This window comes from Myotis yumanensis, unplaced genomic scaffold (genome assembly GCF_028538775.1).
Source record: "Myotis yumanensis isolate MYYU_CA2020_CCGP unplaced genomic scaffold, mMyoYum1.0.hap1 SCAF_8, whole genome shotgun sequence".
Taxonomy (NCBI): domain Eukaryota; kingdom Metazoa; phylum Chordata; class Mammalia; order Chiroptera; family Vespertilionidae; genus Myotis; species Myotis yumanensis.
In genome coordinates, this window is record NW_027223759.1 from 50,639,259 (window position 1) to 50,664,212 (window position 24,954).

Below are 24,954 nucleotides of genomic sequence, written 5' to 3' on the forward strand. Positions count from 1 at the left end.
TAGCACAGAAATGTACTTCCTAATTTGCATTAATTTTGTCCAACTGCTATCTGTATGGCTAAGTTCTTATTTACAGTATTTATCGTCAGTTTCTTTTAGTTTAATTATAATTGTGCTAGAGTAAACTATGGTTGAATCTTTAGCTTACTTTTGGGAATGGGAGGTTAAATAGTTGATGAGTGTGAACTAAATATGCCTTTCGTTTTTACTTTTTTTAATAATATATTTTTATTGATTTCAGAGAGGAAGGGAAAGGGAGAGAGAGAGATAGGAACATCAATGATGAGAGATAATCATTGTTTGGCTGCCTCCTGCACGCCCCCCCAATGAGGATGAAGCCTGCAACCGAGGCATGTGCCCTGACTGGGAATCAAACCGTGACCTCCTGGTTTATAGGTTGACATTCAACCCCTGAGCCACACCGGTCAGGCCCTTTTTCCTTTGTGAGGTAGAACTCTAACTGATGTCAGGCAGCTACCCTTCACATTTAGAAAATACAAAGAACTATACTTAAACCAAGTTTAATTTCCAAAAAAGTTTTATTGTTTTTACAGACAGTAAGTTAATTTAAAAGTAAACAATTTAGAAATAGGGATGAATCACTTTATTGGCTTAAAATTTTGTTTATAAATTACAATGTCTGTTTTGCCTATTTTTTCATTCATTGCATGTCAATGTGTTGATTGATTAATTGTTGAGAATTTAGTCAATATTTATGATTTGTATTGCTAAAAACAAATGCTGATTTCTTTCTAATGAGATCAATCACATAATTATTCAATTTTCTGAATATGCCCATCAACATAGAGTAGCCTTTATCTGGTTATATTTTATTTCCTTACTGTCAAGGATATTTGTATTTTACCCAAAATATTATTGATGCTGTACCTACATGATGCCAAATATTGCAATGAAACATTTTTAAAAAGAATTATACATATATTTTTGTATTCTGCTTTGAAAAATCCAATAGCTGATTGAATTTTACTTTTTACTGTGATGTTTGATGTGTGTCCACAGTTAAGAAGTCCCTCTTTTCAGGTAGGGTTGAGAATGGAAATGATACCTGAGTATTCTGACTATTCTGCCTGCCTTCCCTAACAGTCATCTGGAGATAAACAAGGGTATATCAAAGTGGGCTTTTTATGGTAAAATATCTGAAATGGTTGAACTATTTTCCATTCACATGTTCTATGTACACATAAATGTTGCCTTCACAGAGCATAAGACAAGGAATTCATGAACAGAAGGCTGCTAATACTCTATCATATTATTACCTAAACATTTTCTCCTAAATGCCCCTTCAAAGTGTCATATTGAAATATCTAAATAAATTTCCTAATGAGTAAATCAGGGTAGTTAGAAGCCATGATCTTGAGTCAGGATTCTTACATTTGAGTTTCTCCTTTGCCACTTTCTTGCTGTGTGACCTTGGGAATGTTACTTAATATTTCTGTTCCTCAGTAGATCAGAGGGCTCATAATAGAACTTTCCTTCTAAAAACTAACAACACAGAAAACAAGGCTAACAACCATTAAATGAAATGAAATAAAGTTTGTCTTATATTTATCTTATCAGAGAAGGAAGTCTAAAATGTGTTTATCCATAAAAATTAAGAGATTAAATATAGATCTAATGTAATGAGTGTGTAGAACATATACATACACAGATCAGTTTATGTTTTAACCAGTTGAAATAGTGACCAAAGAGAAAGGAAGAAGCAAAGAAGACTTAGAAATACAGACCAAATGGCAAGATCACAAAGGCAAACAACTAAAACTAGAGAACAAAAAGGAAACATCAGAGGCACCCCAAAAAATGTGGGAGGGGATTGCTGGGTTGGAAGGGTGAGGGTAAGATAAAGACAAGCAGAAGGAGCAACTATAGATAGTAAAAAAGCATAAGTCAACACTAAAATAGGGCCTGAGGAAAAATAAACATACTTTCACTTTCATAAAAGAAAATCATCAATTTTGTGTTCTACACAGGAAGCCACTAAAATCATGTAAAGCCATCTTGCAAGATTACAACAGTCATATATGATACTTGCTCTCCCTTTTAAGTGGAAAAAAAACAGACTATGATCTGATAAAAAGTTATGTACTTGAAATTATCAACCCAATCTATAAGAATAAACCGTTAAATTATTGTATTTGAAACTGGGCATATATTTACTCAAGTAAAAAGAGAAACACCTAATACTTTCAATAAAATAACTCCTATATCAGCGATTTTCAACTTCTTTAATCTCCTGGCACACATAAACCTAATTACTAAAATTCTGTGGCACACCAAAAAAATATTATATATTATTTTCTGATATGACAAAAGAAATAGGCATATTGATTCATTCACACCAGGTGGCTATTGTTGTGTTGGCTGTTGTCATTTTTTTATTTGACAATCTAGGGTAAAAGAGGTGAGTGCCCCTGACTAAATAGTCGGGTATTGCATTTTTAAATATTAATGCAGCACACACACTGCCCTATGAAGCAACTAATGGTATCTTTACATTTTCTTTTGCAGATCTCTCTTATTTCCACAGTTTTAACAACTGTGATTCTTGGAATTGCAATGGCCAGGGTAATTTCATTGGGTCCACACATGTAAGTTTTGTTGCTATATTGATTGGTCTTTGATTTATGATCATCACATAGATATTTATTTGGCATAAATTCTGAAATGTAAAGTAATAGTGGTACCAGAAGCATCATTTTCTTTCTTTATTATTTGCAAAAATGAGAGAAAATAATTACATGTAGGTAGGCATGCATGTTTACCTTGGACTCTGCATGGCTGATGAGAATGGTGAGAAATAGGATCTAGATAGAGCACTCAGGAGGAAAAGTGGTAAATGATAGAAATTTCTATATATACCTCAGAGATAGACTTGTTCTTAACAAATTTCATCAATCCAGGTTGAAATGAGAGGAATAAAGAATATTGTGAATGCTTTTGGCCATTAAACAAAATGTAGTCACATTGAAAGCCACCCTTTACTCTCTACTAATATTATATTCTTTAATTATGTTACGTTAAAATGCTTTGTCATTTGTGAACTAATAGTGAGATGATAGTGCTATTTGTTTTTAATGTTAATAGTTGGCCAAATAAATGTTGGCAACTTGGTGTCAGTTTCCCAAATTTTATTTACTCACCCATGAAATTCAAAGTGTGGCTACTGCTGATCTAAACTGCACAGTTTTTATTATTTGGTTATAGAATAGATTCATCAGATAAGGACTGAGTAGTTCATATCCATAGTCCCACGAGAATGCTGGAATGAAACTAACTAAATTGGCTTTAAACGCAAAATTAGATTCCCATAATGCACAATAAGTATTTGTTGAATAAATACATAATACATTATGGAGTTTCCATGAGACCTTAAATATTTTCACTATCCCAAATAAGACAAAATGAAATTAATTTAAGACATAATGACAGGCTGGATCTTCAAAGAATGTGACCCGTGAGAGAGGGAAAAAAAGAAAGCCTGGTGAATAGCTACAATTAATAATGTGGTCCCCAAGGTAGCTTACTTTTTTCTATTGATTAACTGTTCTTATGCAAAAATCATTTCATTTGTTACTCGATGCTGTCAGGTAAATACCAAAAATGATGCCTCAAATTTATTGGGAAGAAAATATGAATTATCTCATCTAACTGCATTTGATATGGCCTTTCCTTTGTAAAAACAAACACTTAAATTTTTAAAGACTTAAATAAAAGGGAAATGTGTAATTATCTATGATGTTTATATTAATGTTCTCTTTAAACAACTTAATCCCAGCTCATAATTGTATTAGTCAGCTTGGGTTGCTGGAACAAAATACTATAGGTGGGTGGCTTAAACAACAGACATTTATTTTCTCACTAAATGCCCTGTGCACAAAATTCATGCACTTGAGGGGGTGGGGGAGGTCCCTCAGCCTTGCCTGTGCCCTCTAGCAGTCCGGAAGCACTCAGGGGATGCTGCAGAGGTGGGAGAGGCTCCTGTCACTGCCGCTGCACTCGCCAGTCATGAGGCCAGCTCAGGGCTTATAGATGAGCAGTGCTCCCCCTGTGGGAGCATGCTGACCATCAGAGGCAGCTCCTGCATTGAGCATCTGCCCCCTGGTGATCAGTGAGCATCATAGCGACCAGTCATTCCACCGTTTGGTCAATTTTCATACTAGCCTTTTATTATACAGGGTAGTCTAGAGGCTGCCAGTGTGGTCGGATTCTGGTGAGAAATCTCTTCCTGGTCTTCTTGCTGTGCCTTCATGTGGCAAAAAACAAGCTCTCTGGTGTCTCCTCTTATAAGAGCACTGATCCCATCAAGAGTGCCCAGCCCTCATGACCTTATCTAAACCTAATTATCTCCCAAAGTCCCCCTCTCCAGATACCATCTCACTGGAGGTTAGTACTTGAAGATTGTTGGGGTAGACCATTCAGTCCATTACAATAGAGTTTTTGAAATGCACCTGGTTCATTTCAATGTGGCCACTTATTCTTTCATATAGTAAACTCAGAATGCCTATTGTTTCTGGCTATTTTGGTGTGTGTGCCCTGAGAGAAAAAGAGCAGAGAGGCATAAGTCAGCCCTTGCTGCAAGTTGTTCACAATCAGTTATAGAGAAGAGACATATTTTTTAAAAAGAAAAAGAAATGACAGTATAGTAAAAGGAGTGCAAAATAGAAGCATAAACGAGGGGTAGCAGCAGTGCCACAGAAGAGAGTCCTTAATAGTCTGTCTGAATCAGGGAGGGCTTCCTGGAGGAAGAGAAACATGATCTGCATGTTTTGAAGGAAGAATCTGAACTTTTCCAGGTAGATAAGGGTGTAAAAGGCAATACAGGCCCAGGAAAGGAAAGCATAAAAACCCGAAAGCATATATTAAATTCTACTGATATTTACTTAGCATCTATTATGTTGGTCTGTATTCAGTTCTGATTTTCAAAAATTGATTGCACAGCAACAAAGAGCTAAGAAATATATTGAACACAAAATTCAAGTAATAATTTTTGGCTTAATTTTTCAATTGTATAAGACAACTATTTTCATTGAAGGTTTTATTATGAAAAGTGATTCTAGAGAATAAATCAGTAGGTTATAATAAAAGGTCTTATCGATTTGGCATAGCACTATGTTACAATATTGAGGAGGAAAAACAAGTCCTTAAAAATTGAAGGAAAATAAATTATTCATTAATTGACCTTCAGGAAAACCATTTAAAGCAATGATTTTTCAACTCTGGCTTCTCATTAGAATTACCTGAGCTGAGCTGCTTTTCAAAATACTGATGTCAGATCCCTGCCTGCAGAGATTCTGAGGGATCTGCATAGTGACCAGGCGATTAGGTTCATTATTTAACAGTTATGAATCTGTAAACAAGGATCTAGAGCCCCTTGGTTTAAAGAGATTAAAATTACGAGTACACTTTTAACTGATGCATCATTTCTAAAAATAGAAGGGAGATTTTATGTTATTTTAGTTACTCTTTTGTCATTATTTTTCAGGATTCATTTTCCACTTTTTTCTTAGTATCTTTTATATACAAAATGTTATGTGAGATACTATTTTGAATACAAAGAGAAGTAAAACATCTCACAAATTATCATCATAAAGGCAGCATATCTCAATACAAAGAAAGAGAAAGGAGAAGACACTTCCTGGTTGGGCTTAATGAATTGATTTTATGGCCACAGAGCTATTTATTTCTGTTGTAACCACAATGAGGCCTGCATCTTTCTAAGCTTCCTCTAATGGTTATGTCTTATTTTATCTGAGCCTTTGAAATTTTCCTAATAACAGTGGTCATTTACTTCACTCTTTCAATATTTAGATGTTAAAGAAGTGTGTTTCTTAATACTGTGCGCCTTTTATTTCTGTTTGAATACTACTGCAAACAACTTCTATTTGTCCAGATTTACAATCAGGCTAATCAAATCCCATGTTCAGGGGTTGGCATAGCAGCTAGCCAGGGAGGCTTCTTTCTGAAAATATGACAGCCACAAATGCTCATAATCCATAAAACATGAGAAATTCAGTACCCCAATGTGTTTTTCCTCATTCTTGGTTCAGATGAATGATCAGAGAAACTATATTTTTTCGTAGGGCTTTTAAATTGGTATTTGAAAGATTTTTAAACCCACTATCAGAAAGGAGGAAGGTCTTTAATGGCTACTGGTATTGACCTTGTTACTATGGAAACACCTTTCTAGTGGTTGTGTTTTAAAAATAAAACACAGTTCAATTTCCTTTTTCAGAACTCAGAGGGCCGTAAGTTCTGCTTTTTGATATGATGTCAAATAGCTCACAGTCCAATGACTTTCAGTTCTTTTTGGAAATAATGGTCAGTTTATTGTATTTTCAAACCTTTTGTTTTCGAAAAACTGAGGCAGCAAAGCAATTTAATTGCTTTCTAGAAAGTGTGCTAGTATTAAAATGCAATAACACAGGCCTCCCATCATTTTTTAAACTAGGATCAGAGACATTATTGCTATGAAAACCTTCATTCTGTGCTTTGTTAATATTCAATTCTTTATATTTAAAATAGAAATGATAGTATGCAGTCCATATTTACAGCTATTTTCTCTTCATGTGGCATCTCTTTTACAGCATTTTAAACAATAGTGTGTGTGGTTGGTGTTACAAATATAATTCCAAAAATGCAGCTACACTTTCCCCAGGAATTTATACACATAAAATGTGCCTTCCCCAAGGACCTCAACACATATTAGTTCCTCTACCCCTTATCCATTCTAATCCTGAAATTCTACAATATAATCCTATACATAAGAAGGAATAAAGGGAATTAAAGAAAAGATCAGAAAAAAATGTGTTAAGATAGAGGAACAGTGCATATTTGAAAAAATGGAATAATTATTTTTGTTAAATGGAATGTTTTGATAATGTATACATTATTGTTCTTTTTGTTGCCAATGACAACAACCACAGGACCCTAACTGAATGAAGCAAAGGGAATTTATTGCTCACATTACCGTAAAGTTCAAGGGTAGTTCTCTTATGAGATTTGGTTGAATTTAGGAGCTCAGTCAATGAAATCAGGCATAATTTATCTCTCTTTTTTTTAATCTCTTGCTTCACTTCCTGTTATGTCTCTAGTTTCTGACAGGCTTTCTCTTTATCGTGACAAGATGGCAGCAGCAGTCTCAGCCTACATCCATTCAAGTTCAAGTCCATATAAAAAGAAAGAGCTTTGTTTTATAAATTATCTCCAACTTTACTTCCAGTGTCAGTTCTGATTGTCTCTGCTGAGGACCTGTGACACTCACAAACCCTATCATCATGGCCTCTTTGAGTTGCTCATGTTTAGATTACTTGATTACCCTCCATGCAAAGGAAAAGGTCAACCAAACTAAACCACATGGACTCAGAGTGGGGGGAGGACGATCCCAAAGGAAAGCAAGGCAATGATGCCAGGAGCAGACACTGCCTGATGCAAACCACAGGTTTCTACTGCAGGTGACAGGAAGTTACCGGTAACCTTCCAGAGATTCAATCACATAATATGGGTAGAAGCCAGATGAGAGAGAATGAAGATGAAAGCAAAATGATAGGAAAGTACATTTTGCAAATCCTCTCCCTCCTCCTCCTTATTTGTGTGTGAAGAGCATAAGTAAATGCAAATGACATGACAAAACAGTGGTTTGAGGGAGTAAGAACCCTAAAGAATATCTTTTTTTTTACCGTAGAAGATATTGAACTTGTTATAGATCAAGCCAGGAGATCTTGAAAAGTTGGAATTTACGATATAGAGTAATCCTTGGAGAGGAGTTGGGATACTTCTTCCTGTTGAAATAGTAAGAGTATGGAGAGTAAATATGGTTTCATTCTGAAGACCAGTAAAGGGAATTTGCATGTCCATGTGCAGCACACTCTATTTTTTTCTGAAATGGGATTATCTGAGAGTGTGGTAGACGGGAGTAGGTTCTGAACTTGAATACTTTGGTTGGTGAAATTTGGAATTTTACCATAGGACGGGAGAAGGGACTTACATATAGGAATACAATAATAATGCTATTTGTAAAATTATCTTTATTCATCTTTTGTATGTTTTGTTGTGTGTTTTATGTACTTCTCACCACATTGTGAACTCCATGAGAACAGAGATCACGTTTGTTTTACTTCTCACCGAATCCCCATTACTCAGCACAGTGCTTAACAAACAATTAGAATTCAGCAAAGAACTGTTGATCAGTTGAATAAGTGAATGAATCTATGCTTTTTCTGATTTTAGTTGATTCACCTTGAGGATTGACTGACCAAATTTTTGAAGTAATGAAAAAATTAAAATTATCTTGGGACAATAAAAATTTCATACAAGGGGGTGGGGGTGGGCAATGGGGGATAAGGACACATATGTAATACCTTAATCAATAAAAAAATTCATACAAAAATATTCCCTTGTCAAAGAAAATTTTCCTAAGGTTATTTTCATACTAGAAAAATTTGCTAACTCATTGCTAAAATATCATTTGACTCCAAGTTTTGCAGCACTGTTAGAGCTACTGGTAAGTTTTACCAGTTTGCCTACATGAAGCAACAAATAGAATCAAACCTGAGATATTTTGGTGTCTGGGCTGATGCTCTAACCACCTCACAACACTGGCCAGGGTTCATCATTAATATTTTTATAAATGGCTGCCTTAGTGAGGTTGACAACCTGTTTGTTATTGCCAGTTAGAACACATACTGGTCTCTGGTATAGATTTATAATCAAAGAACAAAAATAGAGTAGCCTGTTTTTTCAGCCAACAAGCATTTATTAAATGTCCAGCTGATGGCAATTACTCTTCTAGGTATTGGGACTGTGAAGATGAAGAAAACAAATCTCTGGCCTTAGATATCTATAGCGTGTAGATGGGGAGAATAGACACTGGAGAGATAATCTGAATAAAATACTTAATAGAATTATAGGAAAGTGCCATGGAAACAGAGGAAGAGTCCTTAACACAAGCTGGGCAGGCAGGCAGGTGGGGTGGACAAGCACATAGAAGGTAATCACCCTAGACTATTTAATATAATTTCAAGATAATACAATATGTGCTCTGCTGCTTAAAATGTGCTGGCATTAATTGGATGAAAAGGAGAGTGGAAGGAGGTTGGAAGCCTTTGTTGACATAAGTGTGTGAGGCCTAGAGGTACGATGCATAGAATGACAGAATCAGTTCAAGATGATCACATTAGGAGAGGGACATGGAGAGGACAGACACTTTGCCATTGATTAAGAAACTATCAAATAAAAATAAAGGTGTCTCCCTTAAGAATGTCCTCAGAAACTCTATCTTGCTTTTATGTTGCAGCAGAGGTGAGCACAGGTTGGGGGTAGAAAGACATGATACAAGGGAAGAGGAAGCAAAAAGGGGGGTGATGGCCCTAACCGGTTTGGCTCAGTGGATAGAGTGTTGGCCTGCGAACTCAAGGGTCCCAGGTTCGATTCCAGTCAAGGGCATGTACCTTGGCTGTGGGCACATCCCCAGTAGGGGGTGTGCAGGAGGCAGCTGATCGATGTTTCTCTCTCATCGATGTTTCTAACTATCCCTCTCCCTTCCTCTCTGTAAAAAATCAATAAAAATATATATTAAAAAAAAAAAAAGAGGCGGGTGATGCCAAGGTTTTCTGTTTGGATAACCAGACTGGTAGATGGTCCAGAGCTCACCACCAAAATGAGGAAATGGAAGAGTCTGTTCAGTCCATTAGCATTTACTAAGTGCTTACTTGCTTTAATCACTTTTCAGGTACTGGGCCTGGGAAAATCAATAAAGCGCAACCCCTTTTTGCAGGACTCTTAAAGCTTATTGGGGGTGAGGTGGGTGGACAAACACATAGAAGGTAACCTCAGCAGACTACTTAGTAGAGTTATGAGCAGGTGTATTGAAATGTAGAAGAAGGGCCCCAGATTTTTCTAAGTTACTAACCAGGATAGGAGAGGAAGCAGTCTGGGAAAAAATAATGAGTTTTTAATATTTTAATATCTTTATTTTGAGTAACACCTGGTGTTCAGAGAGAGGAAGAAGAAGGAGAAGTCACCCAGCATTTTGGAAATGCAAGACTGGAGGTTAGGGACAGTCTGGTATGCACAAGATTGTGCAGAGACAGTGTATAAGGTGAAGAGAGGTAAACCCAAGTAGAATCCTAATAGAAAATAATTAACTGCATTACATTTACTTTAATGTAAAATATTTTAATGTAATTCTGTTCTGCAAAAAACACAGTTGAGAATCAAAACAACACTCATAATTCTAACAAACTTTTATTATATGAAGAAGTGAGGCCCTAGCCGGGTAGCTCAATTGATTAGAGCGTTTTCCTGAAGCGCCAAAGTTGAGTGTTCCATCCCCAGTCAGCCTGCATGCAAAGAGCAACCAATGAATGAATAAGTGGAACAATGAGTTGAATCGATGTTTCTCACCTCTCTCTCTCAAATCAATTTAAAAAATAAATTTAATTTAAAAATTATATAAATAAAAAATAAAAAGTGAAATCCTGCCCCCTCTGATCCACTCTCTGCTTTTTTCAATCCAAACTGACAAAACAGTTAACACCAGTTTGTAAAGAGTTAACAGAGGAATTAGAGCCAATAATGGAGGAAGAAAGAAAGAAGAGAGAGAGAGAGAGAGAGAGAGAGAGAGAGAGAGAGAGAGAAAAGAAAAGAAAAGAAAGGAAAGGAAAGGAAAGGAAAAGAAAAGAAAAGAAAAGAAAAGAAAAGAAAAGAAAAGAAAAGAAAAGAGACAATAAAATTAAAAGTGGTTAGTGTCCCAAATGAGAAAAAAGAAGTATTTGTGATATTTGTGGTGCCAAGCTGTGCAAGCTTTTTATATGATTCATATAAAAAAGATATTTTGGCAAAAAAAAATTCAGCATAATGTCTTATGCACATTTTAACTCAAGATTCGCTTTATGTAAAATGTGTTTTTCTAAAAAAAAAAAAGAGTCAGTTTTGATGTTTAGAGTGATTCCCAAGAAGAATTTTCCTGAATAGCTTTATATATTCATGTAAATCACAATTGAGTAGAGAACAGAATCAGAAGAATCAGAAGAAATGTGAGCTGGGAGCCAGGAAGCTGCAGACAACTGTCAGCCAAGGCCACGCTGGGGAAGTGGGCAGATCTGCCTCCCTCATTAATAGCTGGTGGCCTGACAGGAAACGTGGAGCTTTTGTTTGCCTGCCAGACAGAGCACTTAACTCTCCGATGTGTCTGCTTGAAGAGGTTAATATGTAAGGCTCTCTTAACAAAAATGCAGACCCTGCCGAGACGATCTGATTTGGAAGAGGCAGTGCCTGTGTTTAGCGGAAAAGAATCTGGGCAGGTACCACAGAGAGGTGTGATGTTTGATCTTTCGGATCGGAAGTCTTATGTTCTGGGGATCAGAAGCAAGCCCCCTGAAGCTTGTTTTCATAAGTCTGTGAAGACTGAAGGCATATTTGTTAGGGCTTGCTTCCTATTGCTTTGCCTTATTACTTCCACCCAACTCTTGTCAACGTGGAATTTGTCTTTCAAAATAGGATGAAATGCCTGAATCCAAGAATACAAGCTGAGGTAATTTTGCAAAATGAAGAACTCCCCCAAACCTCCCCACTCCCACACAAAAAGGCTTCTTAAAAAATGTAACTACGTATATGACTGGATTTTTTAGAGTAAGGGAAGCAAGCAATTATACTTTTGAAAGTATTTGCCATACCAAGGCTGCAAACTGCTATAAGCCAGCCTCTATTTTTGTTAATATTAAAATATATTAAAATACTTGAAGCATTTAACCTTACGGTAAGCCTCCATTATGTTGCCTTGATCTATTTGAAGCTTTGTGGGACAAAGGATCCTGATTTTCCCCAATATTACTTTCATTTGGATTTATTTTTTTCTCAAAAGAATACATTCATATATTTCTACACAGTCAAATATTACTGATAGCTTTTAATGAAACAGAGAGATCTACTACCAAATCTTTTCCTATTTCATATGTATCATTTAGCATTTATATTTTTTTACTTTACATAATATGCTTGTAATTGCTATTTCTGGTTTCTCACTGTTCTCTTGTCATATAGTAAATGAGGCTTTAGCTCTCTCAAATGATAATTTCTCTCCTTCTATATCATAATATGCAAATATATAACACAGTGTTCAAAATTAAATCGTTATAGCTCTCTTCTTGCACACTTGTTTTTCTCAAATTAACACTTGCTTTTGGCTTTGTTTTTAAACATGTTTAGCTAGATGTCCAGTTCAGATTTTTTTTTAAGACTTTGTTTTTTTAGAGCAGTTTTTAATTCACAGCAAAATTGAAAGGCAAGCATAACAGTTTTTCCATATACCTTGTACCACACACCATAGGTCCCCCATTATTAGCATCCCCTACTAAAGTGGCGCATTGGTTACAATTGATGAATGTAGATTAGTACATCCTAATCAACCAAGGTCTGTAATTTAAATAGAGTTCACTCTTGGTATTGTACATTCTGTGGGTTTGGGCAAATGTATAATGACATGCCTCCATCATTATAGTATCATGCAGAGTATTTCACTGCCCTGAAATTCCTCTCACTCTGCCTCTTCATCCCATGCCCTAAACCCCAACTCCTGGCAACCATTGATCTTTTTACTGTCTTCATAGTTTTGTCTTTTCTGGAATAAAATATAGGTGGAATTATACAGTATTTCTCTTCTTACGTACTTGTTTTTCCCCTAGAATTAACACATGTATTATGGAAGAAGTGATGGTGAATATCCTTATCTGGTTTCCATCTTTAACTGTAATATTGATAATTTGCCACTTCTTTTTTTTTTTTTAATTTTTTTATTAAATCTTTATTGTTCAGATTATTACATTAGTTACTCTTTTTTCCCACCATAACTCCCTTCCACCCAGTTCCAACCCCACCCTCTGCCCTCACTCCCCACCCACTGTCCTCATCCATAGGTGCACGATTGTTGTCTAATCTCTTCACTCACCCCCACACCCCTTTCTCCACGCCCCCCCCAAGAATAGTCAGTCCATTCCCTTTCTATGTTCCTGATTCTATTACAATCACCAGTTCATCAGATTATTTATTCACTTGATTTTTAGATTCACTTGTTGATAGATGCATATTTGTTGTTCATAATTTGTATCTTTACCTTTTTCTTCTTCTTCCTCTTCTTACAGGATACCTTTCAGCATTTCATATAATACTGGTTTGGTGGTGATGAACTCCTTTAGCTTTTTCTTATCTGTGAAGCTCTTTATCTGGCCTTCACTTCTGAATGATAGCTTTGCTGGATAAAGTAGTCTTGGTTGTAGGTTCTTGGTATTCATCACTTTGAATATTTCTTGCCATTCCCTTCTGGCCTGCAAAGTTTCTGTTGAGAAATCAGCTGACAGTCGTATGGGTACTCCCTTGTAGGTAATTGAGTCTCTTTCTCTTGCTGCTTTTAAGATTCTCTCTTTGTCTTTTGCTCTTGGCATTTTAATTATGATGTGTCTTGGTGTGGTCCTCTTTGGATTCCTTTTGTTTGGGGTTCTCTGCGCTTCCTGGACTTGGAAGTCTATTCCTTTCACCAGGTAGGGGAAGTTTTCTGTCATTATTTCTTCAAATAGGTTTTCAATATCTTGCTCTCTCTCATCTTCTGGCACCCCTATAATTCGGATGTTGGTACGCTTGAAGCTGTCCCAGAGGCTCCTTACACTATCTTCATATTTTCGGATTCTTTTTTCATTTTGCTTTTCCGGTTGGGTGTTTTTTGCTTCTTCGTATTTCAAATCTTTGACTTGATCCTTGCAACCCTCTGGTCTGCTGTTGGGAGTCTGTATAATATTCTTTATTTCAGTCAGTGTATGCTTAATTTCTAGTTGGTCCTTTATCACAACATCGAGGGTCTCATTAGATTTCTTGAGGATCTCACTACATTTATCGGCGGTCTTACCAGTCTTTTCGAGGGCTTCTAAACAGTTCTTTAAAGACCTTAAAAGTGTGGTTTTGAACTCTATATCCAACAGTTTGCTTTCCTCCAGTTCTGTCGTTTGTGTCCTGTTTCTTTGTCTCGGCATTTTTTTATGCTTCGCTGTGTCGATAGAGTGCCTTTCTGTGCTGTGTCCCAATTACCTAAGGTAGACACTCTTGGTGCACCCCCTTGTGGGCTTTGTGCACAGTCTTGTTGTGGTTAAGCCTTGATTGTTGTAGTTATCACTGTGAGGAATTGACCTCCAGGTCAATTGGCTGTGAGAATCAGCTGTGTCTGCGGTGGGAGAACTTCTGTGCTGGAGACACCCCTCTGGGGCTAGACTTGCTTCGATGGGGCTTTGGTGCTCACTGAGTCTGCCTCCTGAGTGTGTCTTTTATGATTCCACGGAGCTTAAAGCTGGATGGTCCCACTCTGACCTCTGGGCTTCCTGGCTCCTGGATCTCTAGGGAGGTGCTAATCTAGACTTTGCCTGAGGCTATCCAGCAAAAGCCTCCCTGCAGGGCTTGGGCGGGGTGGGTCCCACGGGATCAACAGGGCAGGGTTAGCAATTATGGCTGCTCTCAGTCTTGCCCTCAGAGGCTCTGCTTCTCAGTGTCCCAGTAGTCGCTGCAAGCCCCACGGAGAGAAAGCTGCCCTAGGGTTCTGAGCGATGCCAGACAGTCCCGCTTCTCCCGTATGAGTCTGGGTCCTTAGAGACTCGCCCGGAACTGGAGCTCAGAGCCTGAGACTCCCTCCCGATTGAAAACAACCGCGCCCTCAGCCTCCAGCCCGCTCCACATGCACTCCGAACCTTAGTATTTTACTTCAGCACTGCGCCTCCTCTGAGCCTCGGTGTGCTTTTCTCTTTCCTCCTAGTTGTAGAACATCCACTCAGCCAGCTTTCCTGTGGTTCTGGATGATGTCCGTTCCGTCTTTTAGTTGTATTTTTGAAGTGGTTGTTCGAGGCAGCAAACTCCCGTGTTTACCTATGCCGCCATCTTGGTTTCTCCCCAATTTGCCACTTCTAAGTATGTCATATTTCTATTAGGTTAAGGAAGTTCTATTTATTAATATTTTGCTTATCAAAATAAATACTGGATTATAGGCTATTCAAAATATTTTTCAATGCTGTTAGCTTTTAATTCCATTAACTTGTTAATGTGATGAATTACATTAATAGATTCTTCAGTTATTGAACTACCCCTGCATTTATTGGAAAAACTCTTTTTAGTCATGATTTTTTCTTACTTATTTTCTTGATTGCATTTGAGATTTCATTTTCTCTTTCAGCACCGAAGCCTAAAGTCAGAACAATCTGTATGTTCATTTTCTCATCCACATTGGGTATCAAGGTTTCAGCAATCTCATAAAATATAAAAAGACACTTTTTCATTTTTTTCTCTTGAAATGGTTGTCTAGAACTCAATCACAGGCTATTTCATAAACAATTGCAAAGCTATATTCAATATCTTTTTTGTCACTTTATCTAGATTTGTATACATATTTTTTTTCCCAAGCTATAACATATTTTTTTTGGCACTTTACATCTTATAAAATCAGCATCATTATGCTGAACACAGAAAATCCAAAATGATCTCTAGTTACTGTTCCATACTCCATCTTTGCTAGGAATATACTGAAGGAACCATATGGGCCAAAAACATTTTTAAAAACTTAAATAAAAAAGAAAAATGAATATCAAACTCCTATCTTTTCATTACTAAATAATAGTTAAAAAGACACCACTACAATCCATACTGAACAGAAAAAAATGAGTTTTATTTGCCTGCAAATACTTTAACAGGAAAAGTACATCATTTAAAATATATTAGAAAGTTAAAAATAGTCAAGTTTCTGCAACTGTTAGTACTGCCTTTAAAAAAATACTTAAAGATCATGGACAAAATATGTATTTTTTCACATTAACATTGGAATTTGACAGGTAGTAGTGGAGGCAGCAGGTGGCAGCAACTCCCACTCAAAAAACTAAGGGAAGTGGAGCAAGCCTTGTACCAGCTGGAGGCCTCCCTTGGAGGCTAGCTAGTTGCTTTGTGTCTGCATCTGCTCATTTCAAAAGTGGAAAGAAAAGGCATAATGCATAAATCTCACTAACTTTGATAAAACTAATGGTATGTTTATGTGTCTACCTCTAGAATTAATAACAAACATAAAATAGATGGATTTGTGCTTTTTAGGACTTTTCTTCCCCACCCCCCCTCTTCTAATTTCATGCATTCTTTGGGTCTTGCTAAATCTTTTTCTTTTCAGGGAAACTAGCCATACTTTTTAGACTTTTGCTACCTTTTAGTTCGTGACAGTGGATAATAACAACAATACAGTGCATAATCTGAACACTTAATATATTCCAGGCTCTCTGTCAGGAGTTTTATATGAACTCAAAGAATAAGGTACTATCATTATCCTCCTTTTGTAGATATCAAAACTGAAACACAGAGAGGCTAAGTAACTTCCCTAAGATCACACAGCTAATAAGTGGAAGGAGCCAGAAAACCCAAACAGGCTGTCCTACCTGGAGCCTATGCTCTTCACCATTACTGGGGAATGTGTTAATCAGGGAAACCAATCCCTGCCAACAGAGAGGCTAGCGAATATTTTAATTCCACCAAGAAAGAGGCTTCTTTGAGTCACTTAAAGAGTATATGTTTTCAACCTTTTTGAGAAGTATGTCCAAAGGAGGAAACAAGGTGACTGAGAGTTCAGTGTGGAAGAGATAGTGAGATGGACAGACCAAGGAGAAATCTCAACTTTTTCACTTACTATCTGAGAAGATTGACCAATTATGTGACCACCCAGAACTTTACTCTCCTAATATACTACATGGTGATAATAATACTTAGGTTATTGTGAAGATTGAGATAACATAAGATAGTTTCCCGAACATGGCTAAGTTCATCATTGATTGACATTAGTTCATGTCCACCTTCCTCAATAAAGTAGTGCCAACTCTGAATTTCTGTTGTGTAGGATGAAACTGGAAGAATTAGTTGGAGGGGAATAAAGGGCAATATTATTAATTGAGGAATAACACTGCATTATTAATTTTTGTATCTTTCTCAATTATATCAAATGAGTGCATAACAAATGTTTGGTTTGTTGTGACCAAATAGTCACAAAATTAAGTAATCAGTGGATATTTAAAATAGGTAATATAGCCTTTACAAGTATTTGACATGCATTTTTAGAGGACTGGGGTTAACAGAAAGCATTGATATACCTAAGGAATTTGTTTACAATTAATGGAGGCCCCTTATTATTTCTGACATAAAGATATTCCATTTATATTGTGACAGCATTCCTTGTTCTCAGACATGGTTATGCTTGTATCTGTTTAATTATTCATTAAATTAACTATCTTTTAGACCAAAAACAGAAGATGCCTGGGTATTTGCAAAACCCAATGCCATCCAGGCTATTGGTGTCATGTCGTTTGGTGAGTATATGGTTTCAAAGGCTCTTTCTCAATATGGAGTCTTCTGTACAGTGAAGAAGTGCTGTGTTTCAGATCTGTGTCTGGCGAACAGATGTCCTATGTCTTAGACATCCTATTAGCAGCATATGATCTAGTTTGTGCCAACATAAAATTAGGCCCAAACTTTTCTCACTCATCACTAAAATTTGCTTCCATTTGGACAAGTCTCTTTCTCATGCAGAACATTCATAAAAACCATCTTATTTCTTCACTTAAAAATCGAGCAAATGTTATGGATTTCTTTAAAACCTTGCACACAAAGTATTAGGAGTTGGCCAGATGTCTAAAGTGCCTCTGTTACATCACAGATTGGAAGAGAAGCCGTGGACCGGAAATATAGTGTTGTTTATATTCCCCTTAGGCTTGGAAAGGCCACTATAAAACGGAAAATGGGAGAGAAAATTGAATAGGCCTGGTTTATATCAAGAGTGACATGAAGAGACTACACAGGCCTAATGTGAATGAAATTTCTCGTTCCCAAAGCTATTAGAAAGATTATTTTTTGATATATCTCATAAATTAGTATATGTGAACTTCAGTTCATCTTCATTCCAAAGTAGCATGCATCTCTGAGTTTTCAGAAGTAAAAAGAGGACACTGGTGCTTGTTCAATAATGATTTTTGTTGTTTGTTTACAGCATTTATTTGCCACCATAACTGCTTCTTAGTGTATGGTTCTTTGGAGGAACGCACAGTAGCTAAGTGGTCCCGCATCATCCACGTGTCCACCTTGGTTTCTGTGCTTATCAGTATTCTCTTTGCTACATGTGGATACTTGACATTTACTGGCTTCACCCAAGGTAAATGAGAGGCTTGGTCTTACCATGTTTGGTATTCACATGGAGTGGTGTTATCACTTTTCATTTTGGGTACAATTATACCCCATGTTCTACTTCAGACAAATGTTCTCTCTTCTACCTATTTTTTCCTCTATCTCTTACCTCTCTACTGCTTCTGTCTCCTAATTTTCTCATTTTAAAACTGCTAAACTTCTTTTTTTTAAATATATTTTTTAAATTTTATTTTCTTTATTGATTAAGGTATTACATATGTGTCCTTATTGCCCCCCCCCCTCTTGCTCTCACTCCCCTGGTGTCTGTGTCCATTGGTTATGCTTATATGCATGCATACAAGTCCTTTGGTGATGAGAGATAATCATTGATTGGCTTCCTCCTGTACGACCCCTACTGGGGATCCAGCCTGAAACCCGGGCATTTGCCCTTGACCAGAATCGAACCTGGGATCCTTCAGTCCACAGGCCAATGCTCTATTCACTGAGCCAAACCAGCTAGGGCTATAAATATATATATATATATATCCCTAGCTAAATCCTCAGTAGGGGGCGTACAGGAGGAAGCCAATCAATGATTACCTCTCATCACTGATGTTTCTATCTCTCTCTCCCTCTCCCTTCCTCTCTGAAATCAAGAGAGAGGGAGAGAGAAATAGTAACATCAATGATGACAGAGAATTATCAATCAGATACCTTCTGCATGTACCCTGTCGGGGGTCAAGCCTGCAACCTGACTCTCAACCACTGAGCCACAGTGGCCCGGCAAAACTGCTAAAATTCTGTAGCCCATTCTCCCTCCTTCATGCTTTCCCTTCAGAGTACCTGAATTCTAGGTTCCTTCTCTGCTACTCCACTGCAAATTTATTTTCGAAAACAGCAATATCCTCCCACGCTTCAAAGCTAATCAAAGCTAAGAATCTTCTTCTTGGTTCTGATTCTCATAGACTTCTCTGAATCACTTATTAGTACTGAACATCCTTTCCTCCTGAAGAGAAAGGAGCACTACCATGCCCTCATTTGCTCTGTTAATAATTTTTTTCTCTCCAAGTAATTCATCTTTGCTTTCTCATCCCTCCCCCTCTGTACCCTCACCTCCCATTGATTGGTTCAGGCAAGTTGCCTTATTTCCTTTTAACAAATTCTCTGCAGACTTTCATTATCTTAACTAGTCCAGAACTGTTTATAGCTATCTTCAGCCTCTTGCCTGCAGGACATTTCTACTTAGTTGTTCCATTCTTGCCTTAAACACAAAACATCGTTATTCTCAAAACCAGCCTCTTCCCTCCCCGCAACGTCACCTCACGGCACCGCACCAAACTTTCTCCTCTGGTCTTCCATTCAGCCAGGCCCAACAACTGAGCGGTCACCGTTCTCTGCCTTTGACCCTCACATTCCCTCAGCTATGTAGTATGATATTCAGTGTGACAGCCTGCTAAATGCTGTGATTCATGAATCGCCCAGATTTTGCAGGTCTATTAGCTCATTTGACCTTTAAACAACTCCATGAAGGTAAGTGGAAAAACCAGCTTTACCCCCTTTTAAAACACAAACAGAAGTGACTTGCCCAAGCTGGCTGGTGACAAAGTAGAAAACAAGTCTCCAGACTTCCAGTACAATTTTATTTTCATTTTTTGTGCTGCTTACCACATTTTGGTCAAGGGTGACCCATTAAAAGCTGTCTCTTAGCTGCCTGCTCCCCTTAGGTGAGTTTTCAAACAGAGGTTACAGGTGACTGTGATTAAAGACAGATATTACTTGAGGAATAAAGATGGTTTCAAAAGAGAGTGATTAACATAAGGCCAATGCAGTAAAAATATAATACGTGTGTGCGCCATAAAAGTGCAGTAATGAAGTCCCTTGAGAGTCTTGTTAAGAATCTTCTCAAAATATTGCCACGTGTCACTATTTTTGCCAAGATGAATGGTCTGTGGCTCCAATCTCTACAAAACCTTGGTTTTTAAATGCCTTCTCTGTAACACACAAACCCTTTTTATTGGTCACACCTCATTGGTGTATTTAACAGTGGTAATTGCTCAGATACAATTAAATCTTTATATAACAAAGCTGACAGGTTTGGTAGGGTTGGTGCGTGTGTGTGTGTGTGTGTGTGTGTATGTGCGTGTGTGTGTGTGTGTGTGTGTTTCCCTAGCTATAATTCCCTAAAACACACTTAGTCTCAAGCTAGAAAAAGCTGACATTGTTTCTTCAGGCCATTTCACCTAAGGCAGATCTGGTCTTGTTTGTGCAAACTGTGTGCTTCTTTTCTTTTCCCTTTAAGTAGATTAATTTCAGCTTGTGAGGAGGCAGTCAGAACTCTAGATTGTTCTTGACATTCCCAGTGACTTTTGAATCGGTGTCAGGCTCATTTTTTAGTGGAGGTTAGTGAAGGGGAGCGTCTGTCCTGTTTTCTTAAAGTGCTGGAACCTTTTCCATCAACCTTAAAACAGGTCTCTGCCACTACTGCTCTGTGGTTAATCCCCTTCGGCCCCACAGAAACACTAGGAAGTAATATACATTTGTTCTAGTTGATGGTGGGAGGAGAGAAGAGTCACTTGAAATAAGTCTTAGGAAGAGGCCGGTCATTTTGCTTTTTAATGAAAGAAAGTACAAAAGTATTGTTTTCTTTTTACACAATGTAGTAGTGTGTGACTTTGAACTAATTTCCTATTCAGTCTAATGAAAACTGACCAAAATTTTAAGACATAAGTATGTTATATTTAGGAAATAAACAGACCAAAGGTTTGTTTTTTTTTTGTTTCAGTATTGGGAAACTTTTTTTGCTGACCTGTCTTTTGTGCCCTCACCAGATTACAGAGGGACCTGAGAAAATACAGTCTCTAAATAAGAACTGGTTCAAGGGATATATAGTCCCTCATTGAGTTTGGAACTAATGAAATATACTACTCTTCCATATTTTCAGTTTTGAATCGGTGCATATACAGTGGTGTTCATTGGATACCATGAAAGATAATGTATGTTTAGAATTTCTTGCTGTGCCCTGCGTTTGTGATTAGACCCTGTGGTGTGATACACAGGAAATTCATCTCCCCAGACGCAATGGTCCACTCTTCCTTTCAGGATTGTCCTTGATCTATGAATAGCATTTCAGAAGGAAATTTGTTTATTTTAAATGACCCTTTAAAAAAATAATGAAGTCACTTACTTACCAGAAACAAAGACCAGAAGCAAGTTTATAAAACCAATGCACAGGAATTTAGGGAGTTGATTCTGGTGTACGAAGACAATGGATAAAAATACTTTTCAGAAGTTGATACAAATTTAAGCAAATCTACCAAAGAAAAAAATGAGAATAAGAGGAAAACTGTTAGTGATTAATTAATCTTCAGGTGGAATATAGACTAGTTTTCATATCAGATAATAATTATATAGTTATTGAATTCAAAAACATATTTAGATTTGGCAATTTATTCTATGGATTAAATAAAATGAAGTTTATGTAGCTTCATTGATATAATAAATATCCACCATCTACTTTATTAGATATTTATATCAATGTATAATATTTATTAAGTAAATCTATTTTATATCATTCTCTAGGAGACTTATTTGAAAATTATTGCAGAAATGATGACCTGGTAACCTTTGGAAGGTTTTGTTATGGAGTCACAGTCATTTTGACTTACCCAATTGAATGCTTTGTGACTAGAGAGGTAAGCACAATTCCTTTCCAACACTTTGTCTAGGGGGATCTCTCTACTACATTTAATTTAGAAAGATTTGTAAATAACCTGAATCTGCAAATTCCCAAAATGTTCTTTTCAATCAGTTTAAAGATAAACTTATATTCAGTGTTTACAAGATATATCTTTTTAAAGTTAGATTTGGTTTCGTTTATATTAGCATAAGTGTAAATATTTACACAACTGCATTCCAAAATGAATGCCAGTCTTTAATAGAGCCAAACTAAGTTTTTAAAAACAAACAAACAAAAAACACAACATTCTTGCAAAGAAATTAAGTACTAAAGTTTAAAACATGTTTTACAAAATTATCTTTTTGCTAAGATATTTTATAAGTCAACATGTATTAAAGGCACCATAGGACAGATTCTGATCAGTTTTCATATATTTTAAAAACAAAAATATCTTACTTCCATGGAAAACCAAAATTCCATTTAAACCATTCATTTTATGGATATATTTTATATGTTTATACAAATTTATTTGTATTTATATACCATATAAAAGAATATAAATAGTATTATATATATTTCACTTTTAAGTCAACTCCAAGTTATGTTATCTAGTCCACCTAGGTTTGTGGAGGAAGATTAGGTGAAAGAGAACTAATCCTCTTTGTATAAAATTTAGAGAACATGGCTTGTCCGGAGTCCTTTATGCAAATTAGCTAAAAATCCACTGTACCAGTTAGCAAAAAAACATGATCCTGCTTCACAGTGGTTCTTTCAGGAATCACACTGAAAAGGGATTAGTCTTAGGATCTATTCCTAGAGGCTGTTTACACAGTGCACCATGTGAATGGCTCCAATGTATGAAGTGAAACTCCTACAGAGCTTTAACTACACTAATGGGCAGGCTTCTAGAGGCAGAGCGGTGCTTACCTTCTGCCAATGCTGGGGACGAGGAACAGCACAGGAACACGGAATAAGGGAAATGTTCAGCACTATGTAGGTCCTTTACAGTCAGCACTTGCCTTCACCTGCAAATGTGTAACTCACTGGTCAGTTCTCCACTTTGAATATAATGAAGACCTAGACCAGTGGTTCTCAACCTTCTTAATGCCGCAACCCTTTAATACAGTTCTTCATGTTGTGGTGACCCCCAATTTCATTGTTACAAATTGAACATAATTAAAGCATAGTGATTAATCACAAAAACAATATGTAATTATATATGTGTTTTCCGATGGTCTTAGGCGACCCCTGTGAAAGGGTCGTTCGACCCCCAAAGGGGTCGCGACCCACAGGTTGAGAACTGCTGACCTAGACTGAATTTATGTTGATTTTTAAAATCTAAGAGCCTTTAGAATTTTGCCAACTAAAGTTGGAGGCAGGAAATGGTTTTATGTTAGCTTCTGCCAGTACTTTAGCTTCAGATCTGATCTCTAGGTGAGCAATAACAGATGGTCATCCTCATATGGTTTCTGGTGAACTGTCTGTGGACAGTGTGAGTCATTCCACCTGCACAGCTATGTCTTCAATGCTTGGAACTTGTATTTCCTTTCTAGCTGCCACGGCAGGAAGACAGAACTAAATCAAGATCTCTGCCATCAGAACAATTACTAGGCAGAGGAACCTTGCATATACCTCACCCATTCACTTCCTTTCTCTTTCTCTTTTTCTTTTTCTACACGCGCACACACACACAAATATACAGTTGGTAAAAACATAATCACAGCCATTTCTGGTTATACGTAAAGCAGCCAGCCGCATACAAGGGTGTCCAAACACGTGTCTCACTATCCTGCCTCACTAGTGACTTTCCACAATTACAATTCTATCTAGAGGCCTCTATAAAAACAAATCTTAAGCAAGTTAATATTTGGAAAGACAATACCAATTGTAAAACCATAAATGAGTAAAAGTTATTAGTATCCCCATTACATTTTTGCCGAGGTTACAGTGGTATCCCTCTATGGAGAATGTTACTTATTTAGGATGTTTACTTATCACAGCTTAAAGAGTTGGCTTTGTGAAGGTCCCCCACCCTCTGGTGATCTCCTACCATTTCCAATTCTTGCCTCATGCTTTTTGTGGCGCAGTCACCATCCTGTCGAGACTGTCTCCTCTTTGTCCTTCATAGGTTTCATTCCTGTTCTTACCTCATTGTTCTTTTTTACACTGTGCATCAGTTTATAATTCTGCTCTAAATCCTATCCATGTTTCCAGCCCCACCTCAAGACAAGGTAGGAAAAGCACATTTCAGTAATGCTGTAAAGCCAATTACTTTAAGACAGACAGAGCTAGATAAATAAAGCTCCTAGACATTTTCTCTTTGCCAACATATCACAGTTTAGGACATATTAAATAGTTAACTGTTGATTGATTTCCTAATCTAAGTATCAGTGGAAAATGATGATCAACTTTTCTCCATTTATGTTGAGGAAAGGCAAGATAAAATAGATTTGACTTGTATCAAATAGGATTTAGATTTCATAAAACTAATTTCCTGTCAGTAAAGGATATTACACATCCATTATTATTAAAGAAAATTATGGTAACTCCTTTCTTAGAGATCATTCAAATAATCTCAGTAGCATCTGTGGATTGTCTTAGTGGTAACCTTGTTGGACTCAAGGAAGAATGATAGGCAACTTTCAAAAGTCTTTCTTACACTTGAGAAATACATTTATTCACACATTAGTATGCTATGTACTGCCTGTATAATAGTTCAACAAAGAATCTTTGTTATTGATGTGTGTATGTCTATGTGTAAGTACTTGGGAAAATGTACAACATTCATATGGCTTAAATTTAGATTGGTAGTATTTTATATAGTCCTAAGTGCCATAATATGAAATACTCTCTTAATAAATCCTGCCTGTGTCTGCAAATCCCTTTCTAAATGATCTGTTTATTTGGCAGGTAATTGCCAATGTATTTTTTGGTGGGAATCTTTCATCAGTGTTCCACATAATTGTAACAGTGGTTATCATCACCATAGCCACGTTCGTGTCATTGCTGATTGATTGCCTTGGAATCGTTTTAGAACTCAATGTAAGTACATTTAAAGGTTTACTCCTTCCATTTTAAACATCCCT

General features: G+C 36.9%; 1 protein-coding gene across 2 annotated transcripts in view; it reads left to right on the forward strand.

The window, feature by feature from the left end:
• The window catches only part of SLC38A11 (solute carrier family 38 member 11), a 48,169-nt gene that overhangs the window by 14,619 nt on the left and 8,596 nt on the right, over positions 1-24,954 (forward strand). For both annotated transcript variants that reach the window (XM_070423434.1, XM_070423435.1), the window contains 5 exons: positions 2,527-2,606; positions 17,311-17,381; positions 18,059-18,220; positions 21,772-21,884; positions 24,779-24,910. In XM_070423434.1, coding sequence (XP_070279535.1) covers positions 2,527-2,606; positions 17,311-17,381; positions 18,059-18,220; positions 21,772-21,884; positions 24,779-24,910 — 558 coding nt within the window. The remainder of the gene's footprint in view (positions 1-2,526; positions 2,607-17,310; positions 17,382-18,058; positions 18,221-21,771; positions 21,885-24,778; positions 24,911-24,954) is intronic.